Genomic DNA, 20,753 nt, shown 5'->3' with positions numbered 1-20,753 from the left:
ATTCCTTGACATCCTTGCTAGTGAGCATCTCCGGGAGCCCAGCTCCCCTCCAGGAAGGCCACGGAATCCCTCAGGGGGCATCCAGGCCATGATGCTTAGCTGTACAAAGTGGTGACAGGGCTGGTTCCATGCTCTGGGAGACTGCAGATGGTGTCCATAGGGCCTGGGACTCGGGTCCTACACACGCCGCCTGGGACCTTGAGCAAGTACTTTGGCCTCCCTGAGCCTCTGTTAAAACAGGGAGCTCCGCGCTTGCAAGAATGCCCCAGACAGCTCTGGCCCACGGCAGGGGTGCAGCATGCGGGTGGCGGGCCAGGCTTCAGAATAAGCAGGTGTGTTTGGGACAGAGCCAGAGGGAGGGTGACACATGCCTGGTGGGCCACATGCAGGTGACATGGGGATGATGGGTCCCCGGGAGATGAGGCTGGAGAGGATGTGCGGCCAGGTCTGTGAGAGGCTGTCAGCTCGTCCTCGAAATACAACAAACATTCCATTTTCCTTTGGAGGAGAAAATGGTCATTTCTAAGGCAGTGAGAGCCCAAGCCCATCAGAACCTCAGGCGTGGGAGAGAGGGAGCCTAATTCATCTTCACACCGCGTTTGTCTTTCCCCCTTTGCTCTTGTGGCCAGAAAGCCCAGAGGCCACACCAAGTCCTCTGGCATGGTTTCGTGGGGCATATTTACTGCGACCTCTGGCTCCTGTTTTATACTGTTGTTTGGGGCTCTCTGACCAGTCTTGTTTTAAAAGCCATGGGTTCCGTGAAAGCAGAGCGCCCGTGGATGTTAAAACTCAGTGATAGGGAGAGGATGGCAGGAGCTGTAGAGGGTCCCCAGGGAGCTGTGGAAGGCATTGTGTGGGGGAGCAGAGCTGGAGGAGGGCAAGGGGGGAGGTGAGTGGCTGGGTGCTGCTGCCTGACCTTCCTGGGGGTTGGGGGCAGGCAGCAGGCACAGACTGAGAGCAGAGCAGAGCACCCATAGACTTAGAACCCAGACAGCCATGAGGCACCCATTGTGTATCCTGTCTATAAAAAGGTTGTGTACATGGGCCAACCTAGGCTCCTGCACACTCACCTTGGGGCAGGCAGGCCTGGCTCTGTGGGGGAAGCCTGGCTCTTGGGCCTGGCCTGCTTGTCCCCTTGGGCAGCCCCTTCTCCCTAGGCCTCGGGCTCACAGGGGGACAGGGGCAGGGAGACCTGGCAAGGGGCTTCCCTATGGCAGTGTGCCCGGCACCCATGCCCACCCAGAGAAGTGAGGGTGGTGGTCCTCCACCAGCACTGGGCCCCCTTCCGACCCGCACCGCGCACCCAGCTCAATAACGCCTGGCAGGCTGCCTGGGCCAGCAGTGGGTCGACCAGCACTCTTGCGGTATTGGGACTCCTTCCTGGGTCAGCAAACAGATAGCAGGATCCAAGACTGACTTGACTGGGCATGGTGGCAGAGCTCAGGGCTGTGGGAAATCACGGAGGCCGTGGGCCAGGGCTCTCAAGGGAGGGGCGGCTCAGAGTGGACAGAGCTCCAGGATAAGGAGCTGGGGTTCCGCTCTGTGTCTGCTACCTCTGGCCGTGTGACCTCAGAGCCTGTTTCACAATCTGTGGAAGGGGGTGGGGAGCCCCTCCCCACCCACAGGACTCCTAGAAGCATCTGGAACATTTCTGAGGTGCCCAGAGGGGTCCTCTGCCCACCACGCTCTACCACTACCACTTTCTATACCACTAGAGCAGACCCAGCAAAGAGGAGCTTCTAGTCTGGCCTTTGGAGTCAGTGGTTGTGTGTCTGCTGTCAAGGCCCCCTACCCTGAGGCCTGCAGTGGTAAGGGGGAGCAGGGACCAGGGACAAGGCCACTGCAGGACCTGGGTGGTAAAGGCTTGGCTCCCAAGTCAAAAGCTAGGGAGTGGCAATCAGACATGTCTTCGTCCCCACACTGCGTGATGGTCCGTGACTGTAGCCCCACACCAGCAGCTGAGCCTCACAGATACATAATTTGCAAACTCTAGAAAGCCCCAGACCTGTGGCTGCTCCTGGGGCAGCTTCTATTGTCTCCAGAGCCTGTTAAATGCATAAGGAGATTTCTCTACTCCCATCCCAACCTGCGCTGGGTCATCTGCCGGTATAAATCTCTGCCCCCTTCTGGAGAAGCTGGTTACGGTGGCTTAGGTGTGACCAGGCAGGGACCTTTCGGGGAGAGTGGGGACACTCCTGAATCTGAGGTGGAGTGAATATACTTCCTCCCCAGAGCCTCGCAAGGGAGCTGCAGGAACCTGAGCCTCAGTTTCTTCATATGTCAATTGGGGATGACCCCACTCCTCTGCCTTGAGGATTTTGCTGGGCCCGGGTGGACAGCGAAGCTGGGAGCCTGGGCTCTGTCTGGTATTACTGTTGTGTCTCGGGACATGGGCTCAGAGGGGCTGAGTGGCTTGTGCAGGAGTCCAGGCCTTCCCACTCCTGATAGCAAGCCTTATTACTCTACTTTGCTGGTTTCCTTGGGTCCCCATCCCATCTTTAGAATGGTGTGGGGGGGGTAAGGGTGTCAGGGAGGAAGGCTTGCCCAGCCCACTCCGCACGGGTGCTGGGAGGTGAGATGACAGGGAAGGCACGAGGGGGTAGGCTTGAGGAGAGAGAGAGATGCCGGCTGGGTCTGCCGCTGGCGAGGTGCTATCCGCCCCTGCTCTCCTGAGAGGCCCCCACAGCCACCCCTCAGCAGGGTGTTCACTCATCCAGTGGATGCTCAGAGTAGCCGCTGAGTTTGGGAATCCATGGGATGAAGAGAAACAGGCAGAGTCAGCAGAGAAGCTGATCTGTAGGCATGAGATTGCAGGTGGCTGGGGTGAGTGAGTGAGTATCTCAGGGGACCTGACCGAGCCGGCTCAGGAGCCTTCCCTGGGGGAGACGTGAGAGAAGTCTGAGCAGTGGGGGTGGCACCCATGCCTCTGGTGCCTCCCAGGGAGTGTCGATGAGGGCTGCTTGGCCCAGCACTCCACGTCACCTCCCTGGTTCCTCCCGACAGCTGTCAGGATAGAGCCACATTGTCCCTGTGTCACTGATGAGGGGCTGTGTGCCCTTCTCCCTCCAGGAAAGCATGACTCTAACCCTCGGGGTCAGATAGCATGTGACGTGTGGGGAAAGGGAGGGCCGGGGAGGGGTGGCCAGAGACCACCGGTGTGCATTGGGCTGAGGAAACGTGTCCCTTCCTACTGCATTCGGTCCAGAAGAGGCAACTCAGGGGTCCCTAGCCTGGCCCTCCCTGCCCTCCAGGAACAGCTGAACCCGGGCCCTCCTCTCCACTGGGATCACAGGGACAGAACGACAAACCCCTGCCTCATAAGAGTGTAGTGGGACCACCTACGGACCTGGGAAGCTGGAAAGAATCTGAATGTCAGAGTAGGCCCCAAGTCTGAAGGGGGAACCTTACTTAAAAAGCAGAGTTATGTGATATAGACTTTGAGGTAACTTTGTGGGAAGGTCCAGTCTCAGCTCCTGTGCCAGATAAGACCCTTTAACCTCTCTAAGCCAGGAAGTTATGGCATAATGTGGCTTTCCTTCCTCCCATGCCACGGGCAGGGACTGGCCTGACCACCACATAGGCCTTGGGTTCTCATAGGGACAGAGGTCGTGCTTAGGTCCGGCACATGGTGAGGATGTGGCAGCTGCACTTGGGCCCCAGCCATGTGGAAACCCAGCCTCCACCAGCCACAGCCCAGGTTTGGTGCTCTCAGATGGCATCCTGACTATGGGATGCCCACCATGGTGGACGCCTGTCCCTGGGCTGGCTCTGAGAGAAAAGTCAGAGTCCCCACATCCCCACCGAAGCCAAGGGGGCAGCAAAGGTGTTTCTGAACACCCTAGGACTGACTGGCAGGTGGGGTGTGGGGTATGGGGCAGACAGGCCCCTGCCCTGGGCCTTGTGCTCACCGGCCACTCTGTCCCCCCTCCCCAGGCCTGCAGAGACTTCTTGGAACTAGCAGAGACACACAGCCGGAAATGGCAGCGTGCCCTACAGTATGAGCAAGAACAGCGCATCCACCTGGAGGAGACCATCGAGCAGCTAGCCAAGCAGCACAACAGCCTCGAACGGGCCTTCCGTAGCGCCCCCGGCCGGGCCACCAACCCCACCAAGAGCTTCAGCGAAGGCGAGTGGGCGAGGACCACCCTGCCTGGCTGGGTCCCTTGCTCAGGGCTGCTCAGCCTCTGTTCCTTCCAATCTGTGCTCTGTCTTCACCTCCTCCTGCCAGCTGGCTCTGCTTACACGCACCCCCCTGGACCCCCAGTACACATGCCCCTTAACATGCCCACATTGGGCCTGCCTCGGTGGCTTTGTATTTCCCACACCCACTACCGAAGGGTAATTATCTCCCTGCATTTAGGTTCCAGTTCTTATGAGAAAAGTCCAGTGAGCCCAACTGTCCCTCTGTGGCAGGGCTGCCCTGGTGCCAGGTGGCAGCCCACCTGGCCTTGGGGCTGGGAGTGCCGGGTCTATCAGAAAGGGTAGCTAGGCCCCAGACAGACTGACCAGCGTGTTGAGCAATCTCGGGAGGCTTCCAGAAGGAGAGAGGCCTTTGAGCCAAAGCACTGAGCGGGAAGCTCATTCCAGGAAGGGGACCCAGGGCAGCCACAGCCGCGTTAATGCGGCCCAGGTGACTGAAGTGGGAAAGGAATGAAGGGCTGTGGGGGGGACAGGGTCCAAAGTGGGAGGCACCCTTTGGGCTTTGGACTTCCTCAGGCAGGTGAGTGAGTTTTCAGAGTTGCAAACTGAGGCGGCGGTTTTGTGTGTATCTGCAGGAAGCCTCTTAACTCCCAAAGGAGAGGACAGTGAGGAAGATGAAGATACCGAGTACTTCGACGCCATGGAAGACTCTACATCCTTCATCACCGTGATCACCGAGGCCAAGGAGGACAGGTGTGTTCTCCAGGCAGGACTGGCGGCCCTGGAAGAGCCTCTGCCAGACTTAGCCTTTCTCGCCTTGTTCTTAAGCTGCACCTGCACCTGTTCTTCATACTTGGGGTTTGCTTCACACTGTATTTTGATTATTATTATTATGATTGTTCTGTTCCTTCACACTGTATTTTGATTATTATTATTATGATTATTCTGTTGCTCAGATTCAAATGCCCACATAGAGATTGAATCAGGGTTTCATTTGAACGGAGTCGGAGAACAGGGCCTCGGCAGGATCCAGTTCCAGCCGGAGAGGGTGGGAGTCGGGGCTGGGACCCCAGGGCCAGGTCGAAAGGCGTCTGCTGCGCTTTCTTTCCGTGGAGCTACACGCAGTCCCAACCACTCCCTCCACCACGCCCGCGTTCCAAAACAGACAGGCCATGCAAGAAGTCCCTTTTATTTTCTATTTCCAAGCCTCCTTTCATAAAAGTGTCCTCTTTCGGGGTGTTTCTAAATACACACTAGAGCACAGCGGTAACCGGGACACTGTTGTCAGACTCTGGATCCCCAGGAAGCGCCTCCACTCCCAGGGTGGGACCGTGCTGGTGCAGGACCCCCAAAAAAGAGGAGCAGGAGCCCTGCGTGGGCAGGCTGGGTCAGAGAGCACCCTGGGGCATGAACAGGGATTTGCTACAATTCGGAGTTGCCTCATTAGGACATTGCTTCAGGCCCTAGTACTGGAAGGGTCGTGAGTATGGCTGCTCTGGGGGACATGGAGGTGGCTGATGAGTTCCACCCGTGTCTGTGGCTCCTCTGCCGTGGCCTGGGGAGGAGCTGCCACTCCAAGTCCTGGGTACAATGACATAAACGACCGCTGCCTGTGCTATCCCCTGCACCCATCATCCTGGGGCACAGCGGAGTCACAGAGCCTCCCATGCTCCCCCACGGGCGTGCCCTCAGGCAGGACACTCAGCCCCTCATGGATGAGGACCAGCAGGCTTCCTGATGGCCTTATTCCCTGCGTCTGATCTGCAGCTCACAGTCCACACCCCACACTGCCTTCCGTGGACTCCCTGGAGCCCAGTCCACAGAGGGGGAGGCCAGTAAAAACCCCCCGCCCCTCCTTTTTTGCCTCTGTGTACCGAAATGGGTCACCACTCCATGTCCTGGTTTCTCTCAGGGCAAGGGCCTTTGGGATCTCTCTAATTCAACAGGGTGTTTCTAGTCCTATCAACAGTATTTCCAACTCAATCACAGTTCATTTCCCAATAATATTTTAAAATTTGCTTGCTTATATTGCTCTCACAATGAGCTTGGCTGATCTGGATTTCCTTTCACTTTACCACCCAGCAGTGTCAACCTCGTGCACCCCTCCAGCTTCCCACCCATCCCTCCCATACCTGGAGTCCCCAGGGACCTGGGCTCTGCCCCCTCCTTCGCGCCCCCAACCCAGCCACCTTCCACACCTCAGCTAACAGCCCCAGGCCTCTCTGCTGCCACCCAACCAGCAAGCAGGTGACCCCTGTGCTTGACACTCTTCATTGGCTCTCTAGGCTCCTGATGCAACCCCAAGGCCCAAACTACCACCTTCCCCAGTAGTGTAGCTCCTCTGGGCTATAGGCGGGTCCCTTGTGCGCAATGACCCAGTGAGTCCTTCCCATTCCCTGAGGCCCTGACTGCCAAGTGCCTGCCCCTCACCCCAGCTGGCCCAGGTCACCTGTCCTCAAGGATCCCTCAGAGCTTGGATCCTTCATCCATACCACCCCCTGCTGCTTAGCCAACCATCTCACCACAAGTATTCATAGGCACAGGCACGCATCTGACCCACTTCCTGCCCTTCTGAAACCCCAATCTAGTGCGAGAGACCAGCAGACAGTGAGGACACAGTGGGGCCCCACAGGGCTCTAGGGGGTTCTGCCAGAGGAAATGTCCACCCCGAGCTTCATCCGGGTCCTGGGTCTGCCAGTCCCAGGAGGAGCTGTGTGCAGGGACCTCAGGTGACTTTGCTCCAGTGTCTGCTCCTATGGGACATCAGTGGGTGGGAGCCCCTTCACTGCCCTGGGCCCCCCAGCCCAGCTGAATGTCCCAAAGTGGGCATGTCCCATTGGAGAAGCAGCCTTGGAGTGGGCTGTCCCTTGCACCTCACTGACGGGTCTGGGTAGAAGGTGCCCAGGTCCCCAGGAGGCCTCAGGATTTGTAAATAATTTGCCTCCCCTTTTGTGTTTCTTGCAGAAAAGCGGAGGGTGGGACCACAGGCCCAGTGGACTGGACCTCATCAGATAATGTAAGTGAGAAGGGAGACCTCAAAGGTGGCTAGAAGGCAGGCTGGCACTTTGGGCTCCGGGCCTCTGGGGCGGGCTCAGTGCCCTGGCTCCCTTCCGCCTGGTCTGACCTGTCTGCCAGCCTGCCCCTGTGCCAGCACCGTGCCAGTGGCCAGCTCAGTGCTTTGGACTGCATTGGATAGAGGTGAGGGCCGGGGCTAGAAGGCCGAAGGGGCACCCTGGCCTCTGCTCACAAACCCATTTTCTCTGGCAGGTGCTAGATGGCGCCTCACTTGTGCCCAAGGGTCCCCCCAAGGTCAAGAGGCGTGTCCGCATCCCTGACAAACCCAACTACAGCCTTAATCTCTGGAGCATCATGAAGAACTGCATCGGCCGGGAGCTCTCCAAGATCCCCATGCCGGTAGGGGCTGTTGCGGAGCAGCCGCTGTGGGTCCAAAGGCGGCCCTGTTTTGTGCATGGATAAGGAATGACCTCTAAGTGCCAGCAATCTGGGTGTCATTCTTAACAACACCTGAGGGGCATGTAACAAATTATCAAATCGTGTTCAACAACATTGCCAAAATCCCGAGAACAGAGGTCTCAGGCTCTGAGGGAAGAAGCTAAGGAGGGGCTCTGCATTGATCAGAGATGTGGGGACCCCCAGAGCACCTCTGCACCTGACAGGGCTTCCCGATGTCCCGGCTCTCCCGACCTCGTAGATGGGGAGTGGCAGAACTGGGCCCTCCTGGGCCAGGAGCTGTCTCTTGCACCCACTCCAGCGAGGTCACACATCGGGCTGAGGATGGAGCTAGCATTCTCGTGTCGCCAGGCTCTGATGGCATCTCCAGGGGGCAAATGTTTGGGGTTCAGGCCAGACTTGGTTTCACTGTGTGCCCCAGGACAAACCCGTTCACATCTCCCGCCTCTGTGTCCACACCTGCAAAGTGGGGCAAGGAACAACGCCCACATAACAGTGTCTGGGAGGATGAAAGGGGAGAACTCAGGGCAGTCCCTGCTTGATGGCTGGCCCAGGGTCATAGCCGAGCATCACAAGGGGGAGTGACCCTGCCCTGCCCCAAGACCAGGATGGAGGGGGCGCCGCCTATAGGAGCTTTCACCCAAAAACAGCACAAGAGCTCAGAATAGGAGGAAAACTCATTCACCCACCCCTCCCGTCACTCTCTAATTCTGACTCTGTGCTGAACAAGTTAGAAACTCTGGCCTTGGTGGCCTTCACATCCTAGGAAGGGAGAGTAACAGTGACCGTAGTGACAGGGTACGAGTTACAGCAGGTCCAAAAGCCACGAGGCTGTAGAGAAAACTGAGGGTGGAGGCAAGCACAGGGAGCTGCGCGGGTTTGGACAGGGCATTAGTCGGGGTCGGCAGAGGAACTTGACTGTGGAGGCACCATCTAACCGCAGTGCCCAGGACTGTCTGAGGAGAACAGGCAGGCTGGGAGGGCCCCGGGGCTGTGCCGGGAGCAGCGCCTGACCACCGCCCGTCCGCAGGTCAACTTTAACGAGCCCCTGTCCATGCTCCAGCGGCTGACGGAGGACCTGGAGTACCACCACCTGCTGGACAAGGCGGTGCACTGCACCAGCTCAGTGGAGCAGATGTGCCTGGTGGCCGCCTTCTCCGTGTCCTCCTACTCCACCACTGTGCACCGCATCGCCAAGCCCTTCAACCCCATGCTAGGGGAGACCTTTGAGCTGGACCGCCTTGAGGACATGGGCCTGCGCTCCCTCTGTGAGCAGGTAAGGCCCACGCACACTCCGGCCAAGGCGCTCCTGCCAGGCCCAGGGGTCCCAGGGAGACAAATGGGACATGGCCTCTGACCCTGCCATGCCCGAGCCCATGAGGCCAAGGCAAGGTCCAGTCAGAGGCTGGGCCTCCTGCAGCAGGGGCAGACCTCCCGGAGATAGTTGGGTGAGGGCAGTCAGGGCTGGTGTGTGGGGAAGGGGAGGGCCCCTCCCCCTGCCAGGAACCACACAGCGGCTCTTGAGGGACAAGTGTGCAGTGCTCTCTGGGAGTCTGGGTAGGCCAGAGCAGGGGAGGTAGCAGGCAGAGGGGATCCTCCACTGTGTGGGGACCCTGAATCCGTGACGGTGCAGGCCTAGAATGTGAGGAGCTTCTGGGGCCCAGCGGTCCTTCCCTGGGGGTTGGTGATGTCAGCTTGTCCCCATCGCTTCTCAATGCCTTCACCACCCCACAGACATGCATATTCTCCCCACGGAGCAGAGCCAAACCCAGGCCCTGGGGTCTAGGAGCCTCAGCAGCAGCATCTTAGCCTGAGCTTGTCTGAGTGGGGGTGAATCTGTCGGTGCCTCCCTGGGTGCTGGGAGAACCCAGGCAGGCGCTGCGTGAAGGTACCCAACATAGAGCTTCCTGGCTGGGCTGCTGGACATCAGCTGTCGGCCAGGCATTGTTTGGGGCCCGGGGGTGGGGAGCTCCAAAAGCAGACATTTCACAGTCTGGTGGCTAGTTGAAAAGGCATGCTGTGGTGGCAGTGTAGCCCTACACAAAGCCAGTTATGGGTAGAGCACAGGCTGCTTAGAAAGTAGAGCCTGGGTATTTGCAGATGCTTTGGATGTAGGGAGAGAGGGCCAGGGAGGAGGAAGGGAGGCAGGGGAAGGCAGCCAGGACGACCCTAGCATTCTTGGCCTGAACTACTGTGTGAATTCCCTTCTTCATTCAGTAGAGTTGACCAAGTGCCCCCAAGGCGCCAGGTGCTATACAGGCAGCTGGGAAGTGAGCGGATGGGGTGCCTGTTCTCCTGAAGGGGGCAGTGCGGGACAGGTGCTGTGTAAGTGGATGGTTCTTTCACCTTTAGAAAGCTGGCTGGAGCCAAAAGCGAGGAAGAAAGCAGCACAGGTCAGAGAGGAAGTGGGCGGGCAGCCTGAGGCTTCAGTTTTCAGTCTGTGTGGCAGGTAGAGAGGGTCCTGACACCTGTCTTTATGTGCCCCCTGCAGGGGAGAGTAAAGCTATAGATGCTTTGCACCACCCACCGTGGCCTGGTGAGGGGGAGGGGCAGATTCAAGACGCATTTTGAAGAAAGAACAGCCAGGATTTCCTAAGGGTTAGAGAAGGAACATAAGAAAGAGGGCCAGGGATGACTCTCAAGCATTTGGTGTGAGCAGCTGTTAAGACTAGATCATCGGCCTGAGCAGGAAGCCAGGACACAGAGTGCCAGGGCCAGCCCCTTGGGGTCACATCCCTAGGTGTGCCAGTATGCTGGGCTCTAGGGCACGTGGGGCCCCAGCCGTGGGTGACAAGGAATGGGGGGTGGGTTTGACCTGTGATGCTGAGACCAGAAAGGCCTTGAGGTGCCACTTACAGGGACAGGAGACAATGAGAGATGCAGGAGGGAGTGGCAAGGACTCTGGTCAGTCCAAACAGCCACCTGTGTGGGAGCGTGCAGTGGGCAGTTGGGTGGCAGGGCGGCAGTCCCAGCGCAAGGCTGGGGCTGGAGACTGACTGAGGTTGTGACCCAGCGAGGAGGTGCCTTAGAGAGGGAGGAAGCTGGGGAGAGGCTGAGCCCCAGGACCCTCTGACCACAGGGCCACAGAAATGAGGAAGAATAAACAAGGGGAAATTGACAGGGGCTTGCTGGCAGGTGAGAACAGTAGTCAGGGGTGCCCAGTGCTGTGAGAGGAGCAGGGAAGTGTGGGAGGCCCCGGGGGCCGTGCAGAGCTTGCTGTGCCACCCCCTGCGGCCTGGGCAGGACACTGATATGGCCTCCTGCTCTAGAGCCATGCTAGCCAGGAGGGAGACAGGGCCCAGCTCTGCCCCTCAGTTCAAGTGACTTCCCCAGCCTGAGCCCCCTGTGCAGCATGGCACAGTAGGGGGCAGCCCTTTGCAGATGAATTGGGGGGCTAACTGGGGAGTTGGCAGAGAAGCCCTAGCTAGAGTGTCACACTTCACTTCCTAGCCATCAGCACAGCTTGTCACAGGGGCCCCCTTGAGGCCAAGCTCTGTCATCACCCCATTTCAGAGCCCAAGCCTGGCATAGAGATGCCTTGGTCCTCTTCCCCTGACCACAGCAAGCCCAGGACAGCCGCCCAGGCCGGTCCCACGGCCAACCCTTGCTTTTCCATCAGAGCACCATCCTTCCTGGGGGCCCGCTCCCAGGGCCATGGAGCTGGTCATGCTGAGCACAGGGCAGGTGGTCCCCACAGCTGGTTGGGGAACAGGCCTGGGCCCATGTCCAGCAGATGCTCATGTCCTGTGGGTCTGGTCTCAGGTGAGCCACCACCCACCATCAGCCGCACACTACGTGTTTTCCAAGCATGGCTGGAGCCTCTGGCAGGAGATCACCATCTCTAGCAAGTTCCGGGGAAAATACCTCTCCATCATGCCGCTAGGTGAGCTGGAGCCCTGTGCTTTCCCAGGACAGAAAGCCTTTCTGGATAAGTGGGAGGGTTTTACCAACACAGAAGCCAGCTTGGGGCCTCTAGGAGTGACCTTAGTCTCTCTGCAAATCTGCTCCCCACCTCCCCAGGCTTCCTCGATGCCTCCCTGGCCTATGCCCTGTCCCTAGTTTACACGAATACTGCTTCCAGTTGTCAGGACCCTGGGACCATGGGCAGACAGGCTCGCTGGGGTCTAGCATGGCAAGCTATGACTTCTGACCCTATATCTGGCCTCCAGGAGCCATCCACTTAGAATTCCAGGCCACTGGGAATCACTACGTATGGAGGAAGAGCACCTCGACTGTGCATAACATCATTGTGGGCAAGCTCTGGATTGATCAGGTCAGGTGGTACCCTCGGGGAGGGGGCGTGTGGCCTAGAGGTGGGGCGCTGACCACTAACCTTCCTTACCAGACTGGGGACATCGAGATTGTGAACCATAAGACCCAGGACCGGTGCCAGCTGAAGTTCTTGCCCTATAGCTACTTCTCCAAAGAGGTAGCCCGGAAGGTAAACAAGGCTACCTCTCAGAGTCATGGGAGGGGTCTGGAGTGGGGCGTGTGCCTGTGCTGATCCCGCCCATGTCCACAGGTGACAGGAGTGGTAAGTGACAGCCAGGGCAAAGCCCACTACGTGCTGTCAGGTTCATGGGATGAACAGATGGAGTGCGCCAAGATCGTGCAAAGCAGCCCCAGCAGCCCCAGCTCAGATGGAAAGCAGAAGACCGTGTACCAGACGCTGCCAGCCAAGCTGCTGTGGAAGAAGTACCCGCTGCCGTGAGTGGGGCTGAGGGAGGGTAAAGAGCAGGCAGGGAGAAGGAGGCAGAGGCAGTGGGGCCTAAGGCAGGCAGGGGAGCCTGGCCAGCCAGGCAAGAAGTGAGCGGCAGACACTGGGGTCAGGATGGTTCTGTCCGCACGTAGGCAGAGACCGTGTTCTGCAGCTGACATCCTAATGTGACTGTATCGGGTGGTAGCCAATCCTATGCAGACTTTAAACAGGCTGATAAAGACAGAGTCCCCATAGTCCAAGGAAGGAAAACCAATGTTTTCCTTCATCAGGGCAAGGAACAGAAAACTATAAAAAGTGGCACAGCAGGTTCCAGAGGGAGCAAAGCAAAGGAAAAATTAAGCAACTGAACTTGAGAACTCCAATTGGGAAGGCTTAATAAACTCCATCAAAGGAATAGGTCAGAAGGAATAAACCCTTCAGATAGACAGACAAAACCCGGAAAAGACAAAAAGCCACAGAGAGAAAGCTTACCACCTAGTGACCCAGAATGACTCCGGGAGCAGCATTGCCACAGCCCTGGGAGCCCATAAAGACGCCAAGGGTAGCTGTGCGCACATCAAGTTTGAGAGCAGGGTCTAGTGCACTTCTAGTCGGGTGTCTAGAAGGAAAGAGAACATATCTGAAGAGCAAACAGCAGAGAATCTTCCACACCAAATCTGTACAGTGGAACTGTTGAAACTAAATCAAAGAGAAAATATTAAGCAGCCAGTTGTGGAAAAGACATGTATGAGTTTCTGAGGAATAGCAAACAGACAGCGGTCTCTTCCTCAGCAATGATGGAAGCTTAAAGATGGTCAAATGAGATCTTACATGTGCAGAAAGACTCACTGCCGGCCAACAATGATACATCCAGGGAGAACACATTTACAGAGTGTTGAAATGTTATGTTTTCAGACTATTAAAAACTCATTTTGCCACCAGCAGACCCCCATTAAAGGATATACCTCCTGCAGAAGGAAAGTGATCCCAGATGGAAGATCTGAGATGTATGAGTGAATGAAGAACAAAAACTACGTGAACCTAAGTGAACAGTAAATAAACAAGAATAGTGATGTCTTTCAAGTTTTAGAATCTAAACATAAAATACAACTGTGTGATCATATAAGTCGGAAGAAGGAGAAATGGAAGGAAACTTCTCAAAGGCCATTGTGCTACCCAAGAAGGTGGTCAAGATGTATGTTAACTTTTGGCTGTGTGAAGTCTGCATTCCTAGAACCACCACTAAAATAATGTTTAACTGGAATCCCAGAAGGAAAAGAAAGAAAGAAAAATGGAAAGGAGAGAGAAATAGTTAAATAATGGAAATAAATTTCCCAGAACAAAAACAAGGAGATGGGAGACCTTGAGCTGAAGGGTCTGTAGAATTTAAGAAACAAGAGATAAAGAAAAGCTTTCACCTAGATCATACTATAGAGAAAATTAAAAATGCCAAGGAGAAAATTCTAGTAGCTTCCAGAGAAGAGTATAAGAAGATTACAATTAAGGATAAAGAATCAGATTGACAATCAGAAAGATTGACATCTTTCAATAGCCAGTGTTTGGAGTAATATTTTCAAGGTAATGAAGAAAACAAAATTAGAAGACTTTTTAAAAGATTTTTTTTTAAGAAGACTAAGATTTTTATCCAGCCAAGCTATCATTTAATAATGAGGACATAACAACAACAAAATGTCATCAGGCAAAGAGCCTCAGAAGGTTTGCCACACAAAACCCACAATGAAAATGGCATTAGACATTGTAGTTTATTTATGTATTTATTTATTTATTTGAGAGAGAATGCAGGAGAGCACAAGCGGTGGGGGCGGGGGAGCGGCGAGGGGAGAGACAATCTTAATCACGCTCCACACACCCAGTGCTTGGCTGACATGGCACTCGATCTTACAACCCTGAGATCGTGTGTGATCATGACCTGAGCTGAAATCAAGAGTTGGATGCTTAATCAACTGAGCCACCCAGGTGCCCCTAGACATAGTACTTTAAAAGGGGAGAAAAAAATCCAGAAGTTGCTGTAAAAGACATAATATGATGTAAACATTGTGTTTTTGGAGTGGGTTTTTTTTTTTTAAACAATGACTAAGACCAAAGGCAAAGAGAAAATAGTCCTAAATAATGCAGAATTTAAGGTGTAAATAATGTTAACATGTCAGGATATGAGGAGAGTTGAAAAGGACACCAAGGGATGAGAAGGATTGCTAAGTTTTTATTAGAAGGAAGAGACAAATAAAAGATGTTAGAATAGTAAGAAAGGACTAAGAAGAAACAGGACAAATAAAAACAATAAATCAACACAGTAGGAATAGGTCCAAACATAACAAATAAAAGTAGATGAAACTCACCAGTCAAAAAACAAAATACTGACTGGATTTTTTAAAAATCCAGATATATACACCTTCTAAGAGATGTAAAAAACAAAGACATGCAGAGGTTGAAAGGGAAAGACATACCATGGGAATACTAACTGAAAAAGCTACAATAGCTATATTAATATCAGATAAAGTAGACTTTAATAAGACAAAAGCATTATTAGGGATGAAAGAGTTGCTACATATAAAAGTTCTTCAAGAAGATAAGGAGTTTCACTATGCATGTAATGAAACAGCCTCAAAAATAAACAAAGCGTATATTGATGTAAAGGGAGAAACTGGTAAATCCATCACCATGTGGGAGATTGAGAGACTTCAACATACCTTTCTCACTTGGTGATCAGTCAAGGGCAGCGGGGAGAGGATCAACAAGGATTTGAGGAGATCAGAACAACACAGGATGTCCACACACTTGAAGTTGCAACACTCAAAGAACATACGTTTTACCCAGTGGACATGGAATGTATGCAAAGATCTGTCATGTACTGAACCTTAGAGAAAACTCAACAAATTTAGAGGGTAGCATACAGACCCCATCCATGATAAGACAATTAAGTCAGAACTTATGAACAAGATGACAAAAAATCCCCACGTGTTTGGAAAAAATTGTTAAGTTGCTAAATAACTCATGGGTAAAATAATAAATGAGGATGAAAATGTAAAAATACCTAAAATTGGGGCACATGGGGGCTCAGTCAGTTAAGCATCTGCTTTCAGCTCAGGTCATAATCCCAGGGTCCTGGGATTGAGTTTTGCGTCTGGCTCCCTGCTCAGTGCGGAGCCTGCTTCTGCCTCTACCCCCTCCTATGTTCTCTCTCTCTCAAATAAATAAATAAAATCTTAAAATAAAACAAAATACCTAAAATTGAGTAAGAATGGATGTAACAAAGTTAGTGCTTTAAAGGAAACAGATTGTCTTAAATAGGCACATAAATAAGCTCATTCGTTTTGAGACTATTTCTTTTCTGAGTTTCTAATCTAAGAAATTAGAGAAAGGTCAACATATAAACCAGAAGGAAGAAAAAAAAACAACTTTAAAAATAAGAGCAGAGATTAGTAAAATAGAAAAAAGTGAAATAGAGAAGTTTAAAAAGCCAAAAGTTGATTCTTTGAGGAAAAAAAAATCTGACAGAAAACTACTGGCAAGACTTATCAAGCGAGAATATAGAAATAATATTATTAATGAAGAGTTTAATATGACATGCAAAGTACTAAGAATTAAAATTCAGATGAGAACAAATTCTTAGAAAGATATAACAAGAACTGAGTCTAAAAGAAATGAAAAGCATGACTAGTCCTATAATCAAAGAAACTGAAGTAGTTTAAAAATTCCCAAAAGGAAAACACAAAGCCCAGATAATTTTGTAGGTGAATTCCACCAAATTTTCAAGAAATATATTATCCCAATAGTATATAAAATCTTTTAGATCAAAGGAAAAGAAAAAATGCTCTCCTTTTCTATGCATGAGGCCAGGATAACCCTGATGTCAAATCAAGCTAAAAGAGCCGTAAGAAAATTAAAGTTCTGCCCTGTTTCACTTATGAATATATAACCAAAATTCCAAAACAAGACATTGGAAAATCAAACAGTGTATAAAAAAAGAAAACATTCATCATCAATCCTGTTGCATTTATCATGGGCATGCAAAGATGATTTTATATTAGAAAATACACAAATTAACTCATCACATTAATAAATCTCAGTAGATTCAGAAAAAGCATTTTAGGTGTCTCAGTACAAGGTTAATGTGCAAAAAGTCAGTTGCATTTATACACACGAAAAAGAAAAACTAGAAAATACAATTTAAGAGAAAACAATTATTGTATCAGAGAATATCAAGGACCTTGTAATAAATCTTATATTCAGGACTTCTATAGAGAAAATTATAAAACTTTACTGAGATAGTAAAGAAGAGCTAAATCAATGGAGAAAGACACAGTGTTCATAAATAGAAAGATTTATTATTACAAAGATGTTATCATTCAAAGAGATCAAACAAAATCCCAATAGTGATTTTCATTGCTTGATAATAGTGATTTTTTAGATTTTTAAAAGGGCCAGAATTTTCTTATAAAGATTTATTTATTTATTTATTTATTAGAGAGAGAGAGTACACGGGGGAGAGAGGAGGGACACAGGGAGAGGGAGAAGCAGACTCCCCGCTGAGCAGGGAACCTGATGTGTGGGGCTCAGTTCCATGACTCTGGGATTATGACCTGAGCCAAAGACAGATGCTTAACCAACTGAGCCACCCAGGGGCCCCTGGGCCAGACTATTTCTGAAGAACAACAGAGAAATAAGGACTAGCCCTACTAGATATTGGGACTTATTTTGTAGCTCCAATAAAACAATGAGCCTTGAAACAGACCCAAGGATGTATATATCTTTGGCATATAACAAAGGTGACATGAGATCATGTGGAAAGATGGCACTGTTCACTAAAAGGACTTGGTAAAATGGTTAAACATATGGAAAAAGATTAACTGAATCTCTTCCTTACATTAAAACAGAAATTGACTTCAAGCAAAGCTCTTAGAAAAGTATTAAGCTTGATTTGCTGTTAAACAACAAGTTAAACTCTAAGAAGAAAATGCTGATGAGTATCTTTTACACCTTAAGGAAATAGATCTTAAGACACAGAACACCACAGATGCATGCAACTATATTAAAATATTTTTTTCTTATTTTTTTCTAAGATTTTATTTATTTGACAGAGAAAGACACAGTGAGAGAAGAAAGGGGAAGCAAGGGGAACGGGAAAGGGAGAAACAGGTTTCTTGCTGAGCAGGGAGCCCCATGTGGGGCTCCATCCCAGGACCCTGGGATCATGACCTGAGCCAAAAGCAGATGGTTAATGGCTAAGCCACCCAGGCATCCCTCTTTTTTTTCCTTAGAAGAAGTTTTGCTCTTTAAGAGACAATTTAAAGAAAGTGTACATACACATTTAAAGAAAAGGCAATATATAAACTTGCAGAAGATAATCACAATACTTAATACCTGACAACAGAACAGTATTGAGAATTTGGCCACAATTAAAAATAATAACTAAAAAAAAAAAAATCAAGAATACCTCATCCATGAATAAAGCAAAACAGTCTGGCAGAAAAAGTGCAAGAGTCACAAGCAAGAATTTCACATGAGAGCAAATACACATAACCAGTCATCATATAAAATGATCAACATCATTGGTAATCAGGGAAATGCAAATCAAAATCACAATAAGACCATTTTGCCTTCATTTAATTAAGAAAAAATGAAAAAGTCTGACAGTATCAAGTGTTGAAGAAGATACAAATCCACAACATTTCTTATGCATCACTGGTGTGAATGTGAATTGGTGCCACCATGTTGAAAAGCAGGTTGGCCTTACTTCCTAAAGAAGAATATTGCAGACTCTATGGCCCAGCAGTTCCACTTCTAGGTATATACTCAAGAGAAATTCCTGCAAATGTACAATGAGAAACATGCATAAGATTACTCCAAACCAAAAACTTGTGAACAGCACAGATTTATTGAATGAATAACTGTGGTATTATTTCACAGGAGGGAATATTACACAGTAGTTGAAACTAATGAACCACAGACACATGGAACAAAATAAATTTTGGCAGCATAATATTAAGAAAAAAAAAGCAAGTCCCAGAAGATTACATACATCATGATTCTTTTTATACAGTTAAAAACAAATATGTAAATATATGTATGTGAATATACACACATACGTACACATTTAAGACTATGTAAAGATGAAATAAAATTAGATTAAAAGGTAAGCAAGGGACTGATGAACCCAGGAGTCTTGCTGACAGCTACCTGAGAAGGGGATAGACTGGTGAGTTTTCCATATGGTTAGATGTAGGTTTTGTCAGGATTCTACATTTTGCTTAGAGGTTCTTCTGGTGGTCAGTTTGCACTAAAACAAGCAGGTCATGCAAGGACCAATAAAAAGAGGGTGTCGTGTAGTAAGGATCATGACTAATCCAAAGCTGTGTACCTGAGATCCAAAAAAGGAGAACAAAAAGAAAAAACAAAATAAGATAGATTTATTTATTTATTTTTTTTAAAGATTTTATTTATTTATTTGACAGACAGAGATCACAAGTAGACGAAGAGGCAGGCAGAGAGAGAGAGAGGGAAGCAGGCTCCCTGCTGAGCAGAGAGCCCGATGTGGGACTCGATCCCAGGACCCTGAGACCATGACCCGAGCTGAAGGCAGCAGCTTAACCCACTGAGCCACCCAGGTGCCCCCAAAATAAGATAGATTTAAATCCAATATATCAGTAATTACATTTATTGCTCCCATTACAGATACAAGATTTCAGATGAGGTTTAAAAATCCAACTATATGTGGTTTATAAGAGCTACATCGAAGTAAGAAAATAAAGAAAGATTGGAATAACAGGATGGAAAAAGATATGTCCACAGAAATAACAAAAGCTGCTATAGCTATAGTAATGTCACAAAACAGACGTTTAAAACAAAAAGATGGGAGGTAAGAGGGACATAATGATAAAAGTTCAATTCATTAAGATGAGTTCTAAATTTGAACATATCCTATACTTAAAGATCACAGAAATACAAGGAGAAATGGATTAATTGACAACCAAAGTAGGATATTTTAACAAAGCTCTCTTAGTAATGGCTAGAAACAAGGGGGAAAAAAGTATTTGAACCACAGAATCTACTGGACAATTATAGAACACTCCACTGAACAACTGCAGGAAATACATTCTCTTCAGGAACACATGGAACATCTGCAAAAACTGACCAAATACTGGGTCTTTTAGCAAATTTCAAAGAACTGAAATTATACCAGTATACTCTCTGTCTCCAAAGCAACATTAGAAATAAAGATGACTAGAAAAAAATCCCCAGATGTTTATAAATTCAAGAAATATACTTCCAACTAATCCACAGATCAAAGTAGATACAGTGGACATCAGAAAATGTAATTGCATAAAGGGGTGCCGGATGGCTCAGTCCCTTGAGCATCTGACTCTTGATTTCCGCTCCCTTCCTGATCTCAGGTGAGGTCAAGCCCCCCATCCACCTCATGCTCAGTGTGGAGTCTGTCCATCCCTCTCCTTCCATCCCCCCCAACTTGCGCTCTCTCCCTCAAATAAATAAATAAATAAATAATCTTAAAGAAAATGTAACTGCATGATAATTAAAGTAATACATATGAAAGCTGTGAGATTCAGCTAATGCGATACTTGGAGGGCACTGCCTAACCTAAAACGCACATACTAGAAAAGAAAAGCTGCAAAAATCACGAGCTCAGCAACCATCTCATGAAGTTAGAAAAAGGGCAGCAAAACAAATCCTAACAACGTGGGAGAATATAAAAGTAAACTCAGTAAAGTAGAAAAATCTAAAATAGGATCAACAAAGTTTCATCTTCAACCAACGAAGAGAGTGGACAAATCCGTGAGACAGTTTCAAATGGGGGGAAGGCACATATAACCCACATCACAGATGTGAAAAGAGGACAGCACCATGTCCTAATCATTAAAGCAGTAGTAATGAGATTGTGAAACAATATCACGCTTATCTAGTTTTAAAATGGGTGCAAATTGGCAAATTCCCAGAGAAGTGGAATGTAGCAAAACAGATGCAGGTTGGTGGAGGGAGTGTGCAAGGTGCGGGCAGGAAAAGAAGGAGCCAGCTGCACAGGAGCAGCTGGCTGAGCGAGTTCTGGGAGTGGACAGGTGGTCCTGGGGCCGTGCGGGCCAGCTCACGCCGCCCGTGCCAGCTCACGCCGCCCGTGCCGCCGCAGGGAGAACGCCGAGAACATGTACTACTTCTCGGAGCTGGCCCTGACTCTCAACGAGCACGAGGAGGGCGTGGCACCCACGGACAGCCGCCTGCGGCCAGACCAGCGGTTGATGGAGAAGGGCCACTGGGACGAGGCCAATACAGAGAAGCAGCGGCTGGAGGAGAAGCAGCGCTTGTCGCGGCGCCGGCGGCTAGAGGCCTGCTCGCGGGGCTGTGGCACCGAGGAAGGTGAGGCTGGGCTGAGAGGCGGGGAGAGAGGGTACCCTGGGGCTGGGGAACAGGT

General features: G+C 50.3%; 2 protein-coding genes across 7 annotated transcripts in view; one reads left to right on the top strand and one right to left on the bottom strand.

Moving 5' to 3' along the window:
* The window catches only part of OSBP2 (oxysterol binding protein 2), a 160,356-nt gene that overhangs the window by 139,082 nt on the left and 521 nt on the right, over window positions 1-20,753 (top strand). For all 4 annotated transcript variants that reach the window (XM_032309284.1, XM_032309286.1, XM_032309287.1 and 1 more), the window contains 10 exons: window positions 3,934-4,126; window positions 4,776-4,893; window positions 7,105-7,156; window positions 7,408-7,554; window positions 8,642-8,887; window positions 11,374-11,494; window positions 11,781-11,884; window positions 11,957-12,052; window positions 12,134-12,318; window positions 20,472-20,698. In XM_032309284.1, the coding sequence (XP_032165175.1) occupies window positions 3,934-4,126; window positions 4,776-4,893; window positions 7,105-7,156; window positions 7,408-7,554; window positions 8,642-8,887; window positions 11,374-11,494; window positions 11,781-11,884; window positions 11,957-12,052; window positions 12,134-12,318; window positions 20,472-20,698 (1,489 nt within the window). The remainder of the gene's footprint in view (window positions 1-3,933; window positions 4,127-4,775; window positions 4,894-7,104; window positions 7,157-7,407; window positions 7,555-8,641; window positions 8,888-11,373; window positions 11,495-11,780; window positions 11,885-11,956; window positions 12,053-12,133; window positions 12,319-20,471; window positions 20,699-20,753) is intronic.
* MORC2 (MORC family CW-type zinc finger 2) overlaps window positions 17,942-20,753 on the bottom strand; it is a 61,169-nt gene continuing 58,357 nt past the window's right edge. For 2 of the 3 annotated variants that reach the window (XR_004277869.1, XR_004277870.1), the window contains exons 27-28: window positions 18,509-18,689; window positions 17,942-18,137 (exon numbers count right to left, since the gene is read on the bottom strand). The gene's annotated coding sequence lies outside the window, so the exon portion shown is untranslated. Of the gene's footprint in view, window positions 18,138-18,187; window positions 18,690-20,753 lie in introns of those variants that run through there. The other variant, XM_032309282.1, reaches the window with a different exon arrangement.

The sequence above is a fragment of the Mustela erminea genome, chromosome 13 (assembly GCF_009829155.1).
Source record: "Mustela erminea isolate mMusErm1 chromosome 13, mMusErm1.Pri, whole genome shotgun sequence".
NCBI lineage: Eukaryota > Metazoa > Chordata > Mammalia > Carnivora > Mustelidae > Mustela > Mustela erminea.
This window is presented reverse-complemented; position numbering and strand designations above follow the sequence as displayed.